Below are 15089 nucleotides of genomic sequence, written 5' to 3' on the forward strand. Positions count from 1 at the left end.
TTTTGGGAAACCAACCAGCTCCCAAATCATGACAGGGAGACTTATCACTAGCTTAGGCACATTTCTGGCTAGCCCTTTTAACTTAAATCAACCTGTTTCTCTTTATCTACCTTTTGCCTCAGGGCTTTCTACTTTTTTCCTGTATGATAGCTGCCTGGCTAGCCCCGGACCATCTCCCTTTCTTTCTCCCTCATTCTCTTCTCCCTTCTCTCATTCTCCTCCTACTTATTCTCTCTGCCTGCCAGCCTCGCTTATCCCTCTCCTGCCTAGCTGTTGGCCATCCCGCTTTTTATTAGACCAGACAGGTGCCTTAGGCAGGCAAGGTGAAACAGCAACACATCTTTACATAGTTAAACAAATGCAACAGAAGCAAATGCAACACATCTTTACATTGTTAAAGGCAGCAGAAGCAAAGGTAACACACCTTTGCCTAGTTGAAATAATATTCCACAACATTCTTCTGGCCAGAAGTAGGTAGCTTGACTATTTTTGAGGTGGCTTTTTTCTATGCCAGTAAACATTATCTCATTTAACTTCTAACTTTTTTCTCCATAAATTCTTAGTTCTATTTTATGTTGTGACTGGAAGGACTTTAATATGTTTACACTAATATTTTTGTCATACATGGTCATAGGATGGATGGAGTCATCATGCCTGTAGCTTTCAAAAATAACCTCTTAGGTATTAACATATATTAATTGAAAAATTGTATAATGAATAAACAATTACAATGTGCCTACTCTCTTCTGGGTATTTTTTTCTATTTACTTTTATGTATATGAGTGTTTTTCCTCTGTGTGTGTATATGTGTGTGTGCACGTGTGCGTGCTTGCTTACATGCCTGGTGCCCACAGGGGTCCGAAGAGGCGTTCAAGTTCTCTGGAACTGGAGCTAGAGATGGTTGTGAGCTACCCTGTGGATGCTGGGAATGAACTCTGATCCTCTGCAAGAACAAGTGTTCCTCAGTGCTGAGACACCCATGCCAGCCCCGTTTTTTTGGATCTGTGTTTAGTAGTGGGAAGACAGTTGACTTCTTGGTTCTAACAATCCGTGATCTGAAGTGAACCCTTTGACTTGGACCAGATGTTTACACAAGCTGATGGAGTCCTAAAAGTCAGCCTCCACATGCAGTACGGTCCCTCCATGAGTAACCATGTCTTGCTCTTTCCTCCAGCTACATTATTGAGCAGGGGGTGTGTTACTTGGTCTTGTGTGAAGCTGCTTTCCCTAAGAAGTTGGCCTTTGCTTACCTGGAAGACTTGCACTCAGAATTTGATGAGCAGCATGGGAAGAAGGTGCCCACCGTGTCCAGGCCCTATTCCTTCATTGAGTTTGGTAAGACTGGACCCTGCATTTCTTTGTTAAGGAGTAAACATTGTGGAGAAACCCTTTGATACACTGGTTATAATGTTGACGCATTTTCCCCTGGAATTTGCCTGGGAAGGGTTTGATTCTGTCCCTTCTCCAAATGTACCTTTTTGTCTTTTTGAATGAAGAAGTCTTCCTTCTTATTAGTAAATTCCTCTAGTCTTTTGTCTTTTTCCCCATGTGCCTTTTTGTTGGTTAGTTTGTGTGACAAATTCTACATAACAGTATACTTGACTACCCTATCATAGCTGAGTTCTTTAATCTGTAGGCTCACACAGTAAGACTAATTCTATGGAAATCAGGAAAAATGATGATTGGTGTTTTGTTTTGTTTTTCTTCCCAGTAGAATAAGAACCTCTAATTAGAAAATATATGGTATTTGAAAACCCTGTTTGTTACCTTCAGAAGTAGCAAGTGTGAGTGTCTGTACTTGCACAGGAATTAGGGGAAAGTTCAGCACCAGTCAGACCTGTAAAAGATTGTGCTCTTAGTAGGTCAAAGGAAATGGCCTGTGCATGATAAGCATTGAGAGCTAGAACAGGCAGAGTCAGAATACATTGCTGAAATCCTTAGTCAAAAGAGAAACATCTTTCTTTATGTCTTGGAATTTCTCAAGTTTTCAAGTTTGTTAGACAGGTACATCATCTTGCTTTTAGTAATATAGAGAAAATGGCCAAATGCTAACTTATATGATTTTTTGGTTTTTTGAGACAGGGTTTCTCTGTGTTGTTTTGGTGCCTGTCCTGGATCTCACGCTGTAGACCAGGCTGGCCTCGAACTCACAGAGATCCGCCTGGCTCTGCCTCCCGAGTGCTGGGATTAAAGGCATGCGCCACCACCGCCTGGCGATATATAGTTTTTTAAATGATATTTTCTGGATAACAAGTTTAGTAAATCCAAGGGAATAATAAGACAAGTGTATCAAGGTCACAAAGGAAATAGATGGCTTACCCAAATAAGCTTCAGGTGAATAAAGACAGAAACAGACTGCAGTTCCACGTATAGTGACTCAGGACCATGAGCAGTATAGTTGTTCCCATCCTCAGAAGGAAGATGTCAAGGGAAGGAGCAGCTTCTGAGCTGAAAGGAGAGCATTTAGGGGCAGACCAGCTTGAAGGAGCAGAAGCTTTTAGTGGAGGACACTGCTAGTCCGTGCTCCACGGAGCTCAGCGTCCCAGAGTGCAGGAGGATGGAGCGGGGATTGAAAGCCAAGTCAGGGATCAGCAGCATAGCGGTAGATTGTTTTGGCAAGAGTTGAAAATATTTCTGATATGCCATCCCCACAGTTTTGAGAAATGCAGACAACTAGGCTACAGGTGGATGAAACTACGGTTCTGTATTGGTGATTTTGCAGGTTTTGATCACGTTTGATTTGGGGTAAATTTGGAAAGTATACTGCTGCTCTAACTCTTTGGCCATTTTAGGCTGTGATGATAAAGTGTTGACAGTGTTAGTTATTTCAGGGGATGTGTAGAATTAAGTAATGAAACCCAAAGGGTCTCTGAATATAGTTTGAAATTTTTCTGTCTTCAGTAATGGTTTACTAAATGGGTCTTAATATCTCTGTGGATTCTGGTAGTAATTGCCTCAAACTCAGGTGTCCTAGGGACAGTTCACCTGAATGGTCATCTTAACATTTTACAAAGAGGTCAAAGCCAACAGCGGACAGATGGCAGATGTAGGAATAAACTCAAGACAGTGGCCAGTGGCCAGTCTTGGAATAAAATCAAGTTCTGATTACCTCTTTCAGTGGCTTGATGGACAGGGAAATTGTTAATGGTTACTTATCATCATTCTAGATACCTTCATTCAGAAAACCAAGAAACTCTACATTGATAGTCGTGCTCGAAGAAATCTAGGCTCCATCAACACTGAATTGCAAGATGTGCAGAGGATCATGGTTGCCAACATTGAAGAAGTCTTGCAGCGGGGAGAAGCACTCTCAGGTATGAAAGCAAAGTAAGAGAACAGCTTGTCGGAGTCTAGCTGGGACTCTCAGAATTGACTACACAGCAAAGCTTCCAGTATGGTGGGGATTTTCACCTTGCGTGATTAGTTCTGTGCACTAAAACGGTGTAAAGGACTCACAGAAGCAGTTACTGTTTCTAAGAATGTGCAAAATTTAGTAAATTAAATACAGAAACATTTGTGCAAGGTCGTAGTCAAGGATGTGATAGAGCCTTGATGTCTCCTTGGGAAGCATTATTGCTGCTCGGTCAGGGTTATAAAATGCCATTTTCATCAAGACATTCCTCTTTTGAGACTATAAAAAAATCTAGTCTGCTCTCAGCTTCCTTCCATCAGTTTCTAAGTGTCTGTTGTATGGAAGGTGTTGTGCTTTATAGACAGAAAATGGGGAGGATGCAAATATGTGTCACTCTGTCTCAGCCAAGTCAGCTTCCTTGGTGTTCTAAGCAGTGCATTCTGACTGGGTAGCACCTGGCCTTGCAGGAGCTGGCTCTTAAAGATGCTCACCCTGGTCCTTGTAGCTCAGCCCACATTGATCTCCTACTTGAACTCCTAAAATACTCCCTTACACAATCTTTAGCATGCACTAGTACAACATGTATTTGTTTTTACTTAGTTTTATGTGTGCACATGAGTGTGGAAGCAAGGTCAACTTTAAGTGTGTTCCTCAAGCAGCATTCACCTTGGTTTTCTGAGACAGTCTGTCCCTGGCTTGGTTTTCCAATTATAATTGGTTTTCCAATTATGTGAGGCTGGCTGACCCAGGGATCCATAGGGATAGTGATCCATAGGGATCCACCTACCTGACGCTCATTGCTGAAATTACACACATGTGCCACTTTTGCTGACTTTTTATGTCAGTTCTGGGAACTCGAACCCAGGTCCTCTTGCTTACCCGGCAGACACTTCCCTGTCCAAGCTGTCTCCTAAGCTGTTTACTAAAACATATTTGCCAGATTTTTAAAAACCTTTTGTATGTGTATGTGTTTTATTATATATGTGTATATGACTGTGTGTGCATACTTGCTATGGATACATATGGAAGTCAGAGACAACCTCAAATATTGACCCTTGCCTTCTGCCTTTTATGTATTTTAGACATTTTTTTTGTTGTTGTTGTTGTTGTTTTTGTTTTGTTTTTCAAGACAGGGTTTCTCTGTGTTGCTGTGGCTGTCCTGGACTTGCTCTGTAGACGAGGCTGGTCTCGAACTCACAGAGGTCTACCTCCTGAATGCTGGGATTAGAGGCATAGTCCAGCACTCTCTGCCCCCTCCCCACCTTTTTTTTTTTTTTTTTTAAATTCAGACAGTGTCTTACTATGTAGCTTTGACTGGCCTTGAACTCACAGAAATACACATGCCTTTACCTCCCAGGTTCTGGGATTAAAAGCATGTGCCACAACCTTGAAGTGGTGATGCATACCTTTAATCCTGGCACTCGAGAGGCAGAGGCAGAAGGATCTCTGTGAGTTCAAGATCAGCCTGGTCTACAAAGCAGTGAGTTCCAGGACAGTTAAGGCTGTTACACCAAGAAACCCTGTCTTGAACAAGGACAAAAACCAAAAAGTATGTGCCACCACACCACAAGACAGTGTCTCTTGTCTTTGCATATGCCAAACTGGCTGGCCTGTGAGCTTCTGGGAATTCTCACATCGTCTCCTGTCCTCCTGCTTCAGAGGTACAGCTTCTGACTTTAGGTGGATTCTGGGGAACGGAACTCAGGTTCTCTGCTTGTGTGGCAAATGCTTATCCATTGAGTCTTCTCCCTAGTAAAATATGTGTACTTTGTTTTGTGTTTTTGAGATGGTCTTTTAAAAAATGTTTGGATTCATTTTATTTTATGCTTATGAGTGTTTTGCCTGCATATATGTATGTCCACCGTGTGTGCATGTGTGCACACTCAACAGAGAGCAGAAGAGGGCATCAGATCCTCTGGAACTGGAGTTATAAATAGTTGTAAGCCACCATGTGGGTGCTAGGAACTGAACCTCTTTCCTCTACAAGAGCAGCGGGTCCTTTTAACAACTGAACCATCTTTCCAGTCCCTTGAGACAGGGTCTTACTATGTAGCCCTGACTCCCCTGGATCCATTTGCTTCTGTATCCTAAATGCTGGCATTACAGGTGTGTCCCACTACACCCAGTTTATGTAGACATATTTAAAGTAAATTAAGCCAGTATGTAAAATTAAGTGATGGTGACTGAATTATCTAGAGTAATTTTAAATTATAGCTAGCTAGACAGATTAAAATATATGTGATATTTAATGTTATTTGAACATTGGATATGTACATGTAAGCTCTTCACTTGTGTGTGCTTGTATGTTTGTTTTTGTATTTGCGTGTATGTAGTGTTTGCACATGTTTGGTTGTGTGAATGCATGCAGTTGTATATCTGTGCTTGGGTGTGTGGAGGCCAGATGTTGATGTCTGGTACTGTCTCTACTGCTCTCCACCTTATTTATTAAGTCAGGATCTTTCACTGAGCCTAGAGCTCCATGATTCAGCTGGCCAATGAGCTCCTGGGATTTGTCTGTCTCTGCTCCCTAGTGCTGCGCTTTCAGACACATGTCATACTGTAGTTGGAATTATCTCCAGTCCTGCCCGGGCCCACAGCCACTCAGACCCAAATAAACACACACAGGCTAGTATTATTTAGAACTGCTCGGCCATTAGCTCAGGCCTACCACTGACTAGCTCTTACACTTAAACTCAGCCCATTTCTGTTAATCTGTATGTCGCCACGTGTTCCATGGCTTTACCTGTGTGCCTGTTATATGCTGCTGTCTGGACAGCGGGCTGGCATCTGCTGGCTCAGCCTTCCTGTTCCCAGAATTCTCTTATCTGTTTGTCCCGCCTGGCTACTGGCCAATCGTCATTTTATTTATACAGAGTGATATCCACAGCACTTCCCCCCTTCTTTTTTTTTCAAAAAAGAAGGTTTTAACTTTAACATAGTAAAATTACATGTAACAGAATAATTATCAAGCAAGAATTACAGTTACAATATTTGGTCTATTTGTATTTGGCAAAATTAAAGAGGATGTTCTATCTATCCTATATTTGTGAGTCTAAGGTTTCATATCTGACTTATCTTTTATCATAACTAAGGAAATTATAACCATCTAGTCTTCAATTACATCAAAGACCTCAGAAGGATATAATATTACCTGAGAAATGGGAGAACACAAGCATCTTTTGAGGAGTCTTGCAGGGTCTTGGCAGCCTAGACATTCATCCAAGGTTCTTTTGTAAAGTTGGGGCATCTGTCTTCAGTCCACAGGCCTAGAGTCTCTCAGTCACTTTTCTCTGTGTCCTGTAGAATGTCTGGAAGTTTCCTCTGTGAAGCAGGAACCTGAAGGACCATTTTATCAAGCAAAGTTCAGTGGTCACCTTCCTATGGATCCTGCATGTCCAGTCAATCAAGCAGTCTAGGCAAGAACAGTTTCTTGCCCAAATGACTGTTTTTGCCAAGAAGAAGATAAACTCCATATAGAGAGTCTTTGATGCCCATCCTCCTCTCTGAAGTAAATTGGTGCTGTCAGGAGCAGACATGTCTCACTGTCCAGAAAGTCTAAATTTTTAAAAACATTTTAAATGCCATATTCTGTAGGTCTTTGAAGTGTTTAAAGACAACCTATCTGTCTGAAATATATCTATATATACCTAGAAAACTAAATTAATATGACTATAAGTTTGATTATCATAGAAGACTAATTATTAATCTGTATTTCTTAATTATCCATTACAATCTAAATGAGTTACATAAACATAATACCTTAAACAAGAGTAGAAATATATATATAGTAGACCTGTGCTCGCTTCGGCAGCATATATATATATATTAGACCAAAATCAACTCTAAATTTGTATCAATAAACTAAAATCTATACCAATGTAAAACATTTTAAACAAGTTCTTTAAAAGTAGGTTCAATAATCTACCCTTTTATTTTATCATATATATATATATATATATATATATATCCTATATTTCCATGTCATATCCCTCTGTCTTCTTTAGAAAGATAATCAACCTGTTTTAAATAAAAATATTGGTTTTTCCCTGTCCTACACCAGAGGGCTCTTTTGATATGGGACAGAAGAATCTCTCAACCTTTCTTTTTTTTCTTTTTTGGCAATATGCTTGCATTTACAGAAGAAGTGAGCCAATTCTATCTCCAAAGCTAGCTTGGTATATTTGGGAATTTGGGCGTAGCTCCTCATACTACTTCCTGTTGGATGAGGGCACTGTATTCTTATGGGGACACAAAGAAAATTTTAGGCTTATGGAGTAGTCCATGAGGCTGTATTGTCTGAGCCAGTTGCCTTGAAATCATTTTGGATGTTGGATCATGTGGGCCATGGTGTCATCAGAGATCTTTCAGGGGGTCTTGGCTGGTGAAACCTGATGTATCTTAATCTGGAACAAATCCATAGCCTCTTGCTTTCTGTGGAAACAAAAGCAGAGCCTCCTTTCCAAAACAACATATCCTTAGATCCAAATTTTGAATTCAAGATACCTTTAAAATATACATATTGGTTTAACTAAGCAGCCTTTATAATCAAATGTCTCTCCGGATTTAAAAATATCAAAGACAACACAATCCAGATTTTCTGTGTGATATCCATCCTTATGTGGCTTATTTTTTATATTACTTTTATGTAGGAGACAGGGTCTGAACTCAGCCCTCATGTCTGAGTGGGAGTTCCTCACAAACTAAGCCATCCTCGGAGCCCTAAGCTCTCTGAAGAGAGATTGTTCTGAGTTTGTGTGTTTCACATACTTTTATATTTTTCATCATAATGGTTGCAAACAGATTCCATAATAAATATTTTAATTCAACTTTGTTGCATATTTATTAGCAGGGGCTTGCCTTTGTTGTATACTGAAGAATTTAGCCTTTATGTTAATAGTCCTCAGTTACCACAGCATACAGCTTCGTACTCGTTAAACATCAAATTTTGAGTGTGTACATTTTTATTGTACTAAGAGTGTTTACCTGAGATAAAGTAGACTGACATAAAATGTGTCTTAACCCCCAAATGTGTGTATTTCCATTTACCCACAAGGTAAGGTTCTTTTGCAGAGCTCTTGTTTGCTGCCGGACTGGCAGATAGCTGATTGATAAGGTTGAACACTTCTGACTTAAGTATGCTTGTCTGCTTGGGGAGACAAGAAACTACCTCAGAGAGAAAGGCTGATTCGCCTTTAAGTGCTCATTTGGTGTAGGCATCTCCTTGGGAGGTTTTTCTGTCCCCGTCATATTAGTTACTTTTCTCCTCGCTGTGATCAGACACTCGATAAGCAGCCTAAGGGAGGAAGGAGCTGTTTTGGCTCACAGTTTGAAGGGATACGGTTAATCGTGTCAGGTTCATGGTGTTAGGGAGTGTGCACCTGGGGTTCCTTCCCTCCTCACATACAGAGTCACTAGAGTAGCAGACCCAAAGTAGGGTAGGTGCTAGGTCTCATCTCTGAAAAGTGTTATAGTCCCAAAATAGTGCTACTAGTCATGGGATCAAGCATTCAAACACACCAGACTGTGAGGGCATTTCACTTCCAAACTATAACACTTACTCAGTCTTTATGTGAAATGGGCAGATCAGATCAGTTTACAGATGAAAAAGTAGAGTTCTGGACCATTGTGTGGCTCACCAAAAAAACACACTGCTAGTGTCCAGCAGAATCTATTGGTCCCTGGAGTCTTTGTCTTCCTTCATTGTTGATGACCTTAAATGAATATGAATCCCCTCCCCGCCCCAGAAAAAAATCTGTAGTAATGTATGTAGAAGGAGTAGAAAAATGTAGACAGGAAATGGTTTCTAAAAGAAATGGTTTAAGAAAAGGAAAAACTTACCTGACTGAGCAGATTTCAGGACACTGAGGAGAGGAGCATCTTTAAACAGTGTTTTCTCTTCCTCTGTAACACCAGTCTCCTCAACCCGCTTTTCCTTCTGGCTGCTTGTTTTATAGCTCATCTGCTCTGCATGGAAGGCAGAAGAGAAAATCTTGTGCATTTCAGCAAGTTCAAATTACCTTTATTTTACTTCCTAGTAAGCGGTGGGCTGTATTCCTTTACTTAAAGGTGTCACCTACAAAACTGCAAATTCCACAGAGGCAAGAGTCACGGGGGTTTTCATTCTCACTGTCTCTTGGCATATCACATGGTCCTGCTGTGATGTAGATATTTACCGCCTGACTCCAAACAGGATCTGGTCTTTAGACATCATGTGTTTCCAAATGCTCTTATACGGAGGGATACTCTTAAATAGTACTTACTTCAGCCTGGGAGTGGTGGTGTGTGCCGTACTCTGGCAGGAACATCACAGGTTCAAGACCAGCCTGAGCCCCATGACAGCACCCCGCTTTTAGCAGACAGATGGTTGCTTATTCCATATGTCCTTGTCATTGTTGCTTTCCCATTTAGTCTCCAGTGTAGAGTCATTCAGCAATTGTTTTTAGCCAAGGTGTGCTTTTTTTTTTTTTTTTTTTTTGGTTTTTCTGAGACAGGGTTTCTCTGTGTAGTTTTGCCTGTCCTGGAACTCACTCTGTAGCCCAGACTGGCCTCAAACTCACAGAGATCCGCCTGGCTCTGTCTCCCAAGTGTTAGAATTAAAGGCATGTGCCACCACTGCCTGGCCCCAAAGTTGTAATTGAATAAGAAATAGTTTCGACAGAGATTTAAACAAGGATCTTAAGAGAGATAGAAATTCCTTGGGGAACAAAGGAAGTGTGCACTAGAAATATGGGTTCAGGCTTCTTAAGAGGAAGGGTCATGGCAGATGTTTATTGAGTGCTGACTGTGTGCCCTGTTCTAAGTACTCAGGATACAGCAGTAAACACGTTACTTAAAAATTCCTGTCCAGCTGGACATCATTGTGTTAAAATCAGCCAGACTCACAAAGACAAAACACTGACTGTCTGCTTTCATGTGTGTCAGTGAAACTAAGGAAGGGCTGTGGGAGAAATCTTACAAGATGGCGGAAGGGAAAGAAGTTGATGGAATTCCTGTGAGGACAGAACAGAAAGGGCCCTAATGGGGGGAGGAAGAGGAGGGCAGGGAGGGAGGAAGTTGAGTTTTAAAAAAGTATAATACATATATCTAAAAGGTAATAGTGAAAATCATTACTTTATATACTAAATTTAAAAGTTAAATGGGAGTAAAAGATACCTGACCAGTTGAGACAGCTTCTGGTAGACTACCTAGAGAGACAGTTTGAACATCATCATAGTTATTTCTTTCCCCTGATGTTTTCTTTTGTGGCTAGTTGTTTTTTTTTTTTTTTTTTTTTTTTGTTTGTTTGTTTTTTTAAACAGGGTTTCTTTGTGTAGCTTTGAGCCTTTCCTGGAGCTCACTTGGTAGCCCAGGCTGGCCTCGAACTCACAGAGATCCACCTGGCTCTGCCTCCCGAGTGCTGGGATTAAAGGCGTGCACCACCACCGCCCGGCTGTGGCTAGTTGTTTTTGTTACTGTTGGGATCTGTTGCTAATGTAGTAACTGTTGTGCTTACATTAAGTAATACCATATTTCTCAGTAAAAAACGGTCTGCTAAGTAACTCTAAGTATTCCAAAGCAGTATCTGTTTTCTGTTTTTTGTTTACTTGTTTGTTTGTTTGTTTGTTTTGAGATGGTCTCACTTAGCAGCAGAGGCTGGCCTGAGACTCCTGGTCCTTGTGTCTCGGGCTCCATGCTGCTGGAATTATAGGTGTGTGCTATTACACCCACTTAGAAAGCACTGCCAAGGAAGAACAAACCAAGATTATGAAACACGCTGTCAAAACTTTTCCGAAAACAGTTGGATTGAAATTCATTTATGTCACTAAGAATATCCGCTTTCATGGTTAGCATGTGTGAGAACACAGCAACATTACACAAGTTGGGGGTGGTCTTTATTGACAGTGCTAAAGGCTTAACTTACCAGATGTTTGTGGGGCCTGTTTGGTTTCTTAGAGCCTGTCTCTGTATTTTAATTACAATGTAACTTTTGTATGTGTGTTGAAATTCTATGTCTGATAGCTTTGATTTTGTAATAATCCTTAACTCTGTGAAGACTCTTGGAATTAGCAATCACCATGGAAGTATAGTTTAACAATCAGTGTCTGACTAACTGAATGCTTTTGGTTATGCTAGTCTTAGCCTGTGTGTGACATAGACCACTTATCATATAAAGATGACAAGATTAAGGATAGTGAGATGGCTCATAGGTTAAGAGTGCCCGCTGCTCCTGCAGTGGAACCAAGTTTGGTTCCCAGCACCCGCATCTGGTGGGTCATACTTGTCTGGAACTCCAGCTCGAGATGATCCAAAGCCTTCTTCTGACTTCCAGGGCATCAAGTGTACATGTGCATACACACATGCATTCACACATAGACATAAATAAAAATAAGTAAATCTTAAAAAAATATTATCAGGTAATGCTGGGCATTCAGCTCTGCATGCCTAGCATGTTCCAGGCCCTCAGCAACACACACACACACACACACACACACAATAAATAAATAAATAAATAAATAAATAAATAAATAAATAAATAAATAAGTAAATAAATAAATAAAAATAAAAATATATAGAAAAATATCAGTTAATACTTATTAGGTGTGTTTATCATATGCTGAAACTCTCTCTGATGCAGTCTTATGTACCTGCTCAAATTTTGATAATGTAATTATTACTTTATTGTTAAACATAGTTGAAGGGCTTGTTTACTCTGCCAGTCATTTTGGTTATTTTTATGCCTTAATGTTTTGATAAAATACTTGAGGGGTCTAATTACTGTTTTCCTTTTTCCTCTTTTCAGCGTTGGACTCAAAGGCTAACAATTTATCCAGTCTGTCTAAGAAATACCGCCAGGATGCGAAGTACCTGAACATGCGTTCCACATACGCCAAACTTGCGGCAGTAGCCGTATTTTTCATCATGCTGATAGTGTATGTGCGGTTTTGGTGGCTGTGAGGTGGAGCGAGCCTAGTCACTGGGAAGGGAGAACCTAGAACCCAGCAGGTGTGTGTTTTCAGGGAACTGAGCTCACAGGGCTGTGTATTAGAATCCAGTGGAACTTCTGCCTCTAAAGACCTTGCAAGAAAAGACCTGTCCTGAAAACGAAAGATGCCGCCTTGTTTAAGGAAGCTTAACCCACGTGGAAGTCTCTTTGGGGGCAGGGACTTCCTCTGGGGCTAAGCCAGATGTATTAGGGAACAGTAGATTGTTGGTTTTGTTTCTTTCCCTCCAAGTACATTTGTAAGACAGAAGAACTGGGGCGTTCTCTCTCTGATGGAGCCATCAGTGACATTTAAGGTAGCCAACCCATGTTAGCAACACCCTGAAATTCCCTCCAAAGACGGCTCACTTTAATCGACATTCCTTTGTTGGTGACATTTGTGGTTGACTTTCAAGTGAGACTCGAAGTATGTGAAGGTTGATTGCTTTGATGCACAGGTCCTGTGCGTTGGCCACTGTAGGAAGTTGACCTTCGTTTATTCTCCTTTTGTATTTTGCTTATTGCACAGTTGCTTTGGGGTTAAATCAGTTACATTAATATGCCTTGAAATTACATAGCATTGCTTGACTAAAAGGCTGGAATTTTCCCATCATTTACTCTTTTTGTTTCTTATTTGTTTTTATTCTATTTTCATTTTTGTTTTGTTGAGACAGGGTCTCTCTAACCTCAGCTGTCTTGGAACTCATGCAGACCAGGCCGGCCTTGAGTTCACAGAGACCCGCCTTCCTCTTCATCTACTCTTTAAGACCCAACTCCTCTCGGGACATAATTGTTTTGGAGTGTGTGATCTCCATAGAGTGAGTGTAGGGTAGGGTAGTCAGAGGCTCTGTTCATGAGAAGAAAGGCCCAGCCCAGAACTCCAGCTTTGTCCTGCCCCTGACTTCCACTTTGTCCTCTATACTTTTCCCCATTCTTGGTTTTCTTTCCATCATAATTTGCTTAAATACCTAGTTTCATCCCATAAATATCCTGTCAGGATATTCCCAAATTTCAAAATGTGACAGACTCAGCAGTGTGGTTGGTTAAATGTATCATCATTGCCGATCAGCTACTCACTCACACATAAATACCCAAGTACATTATAGAAACTGTCTCTGAGAGCCCCTCATTCCTCTTTCCGTTCTTGTAAATTCTGCAAGAATGTTCTAGGGACAGAGAACTCATAACAATGACTTCTATTAACCAATGAAAGTACATAAGACTTCTTTCCCCTTTTTGCTCAGGGATAATGGGAATCTCACCTTTACCTTCTGAGGTAGTGTTTTATAAGTGGGGAGAACAGACCTTTTGAATATTATCACAAGGGTCTACAATATAACCTATAACTCCTGCAGATACTGCAAACATTTCTTTAAATTGTACTGGAAAATGAGCCAACTTCTTATTTCGTAACATCTTTGGAAAGACTTTTAGTAAGCAGTTTTATAACCCTAGTGATCATCACCGCTGCCCTATTCCTGGTGGAGGACAACAGTCTCCCTTATGAGAAGGCCGGTAGGGATGCTTATTGTATTCCTGATAATTACAGAACTAGAATAAATGTCTTCTATTATGAACGTAAATCTGCCAATTAGAGTTTTGTGCATGAAATACAAATGACTTTTTGTAGAGAATAAGTGCTTCTAAGTCCCTAAAAGGCTTATCCCATAAATAATGATATTGGCAATACAGGCCTTTGGAAGACTGAAAACTTAAGTAGTTGCACCATAGTGTTTGGTGCTTCCCTGAGAATGGAGGGTGGCAGCTCATTGTTGAGAGTTGCATGCTGCAACCTAATGGTCAGCAATGAAATAAATACTTCTAGAATGTTCCCTTCAGTGTGAAGTTTTGTTGTCTAGTTAAATTATGTACACATTTCCTCTTGGCGCCTTCTACCTCATCTCAGTGGGCACTGAAGTAAGGGTGTGGAGTAAATGATGAACACAGAAACAGGTAAAGGTCGGGGCGATGGACAAAAAGGAAACAAGACACGGCCTCTGGTGTATGGTTTTGATAGGTGGTAGCAGGAGGATCTGACTAGGCAAAAGATGTCCACAAACAAACAGGCATCCCAAGTAGAAAGTAGACAATGGTCTGACATTGGTGAAAGCATGGTGAATGACAGCTGGCTTGTTTCTAGAGAAGTAGACTAAGCACAGAGATGGTGGCCTGTGAAAGACACGTGTGGTTCCCCTTAGCTCAGGATAAGCATGAAGAGAGCTAGCCTGGCATTGCTTACCTGTTGAGGGGACCCTGTTGTAGCTGTGCCGCAGGATGCGCTCAGATTTGTGGTTTCAAACAATCGAGGCGACTGTGATGCAGAAGACATACTGGATTGGAAGCTCGGAGATGGAATTGAGGAGCCGTCGGAGGGGAAGTAAGCAGACCAGTTTCAGGTGGTTCTCAAGAAAGGCCTGATGAGAGGTTTCAGCTCAAAGAGTGTTGAAGCAAGTGTGCCTTCACCTTCCTACAAACAAGGAGACTTGCTCTGAGCTACAGAGAGTTCAACATTGTCCAAAGTCACGGCTAAAAAGGGGTGGAGCCAGGGCTGGAGAGATGGCTCAGCCGTTAAGAGCACTGGCTGCCCTTCCAGAGGTCCTGAGTTCAGTTCCTAGCACCCACATAACAGCTCACAACTGTCTGTAACTCCAAGATCTGGCACCGTCGGTCAGGCAAGACACCAATGCACATAAAATAAAAATAAATAATTTTTTTAAAAAAGTGTTGGAGCCAAGACTTGAACCAGCGTGGCTCCAGAGTCTACTTTCGTTGTTTGGT

General features: G+C 41.1%; 1 protein-coding gene across 1 annotated transcript; it reads left to right on the plus strand.

Moving 5' to 3' along the window:
• Positions 1-1157: 1157 nt before the first annotated feature.
• Positions 1158-14142, plus strand: LOC114686256 (vesicle-trafficking protein SEC22b-like; the record flags this gene model as incomplete). Its single annotated transcript, XM_028860924.2, has 3 exons — positions 1158-1335; positions 3168-3314; positions 12132-14142. Coding segments are annotated over 3 exons (480 nt in total), but the record flags the coding sequence as incomplete, so codon positions are not given.
• Between the last annotated feature and the right edge of the window lie 947 nt (positions 14143-15089).

Source organism: Peromyscus leucopus, chromosome 6, assembly GCF_004664715.2.
Source record: "Peromyscus leucopus breed LL Stock chromosome 6, UCI_PerLeu_2.1, whole genome shotgun sequence".
Classification (NCBI taxonomy): Eukaryota; Metazoa; Chordata; class Mammalia; order Rodentia; family Cricetidae; genus Peromyscus; species Peromyscus leucopus.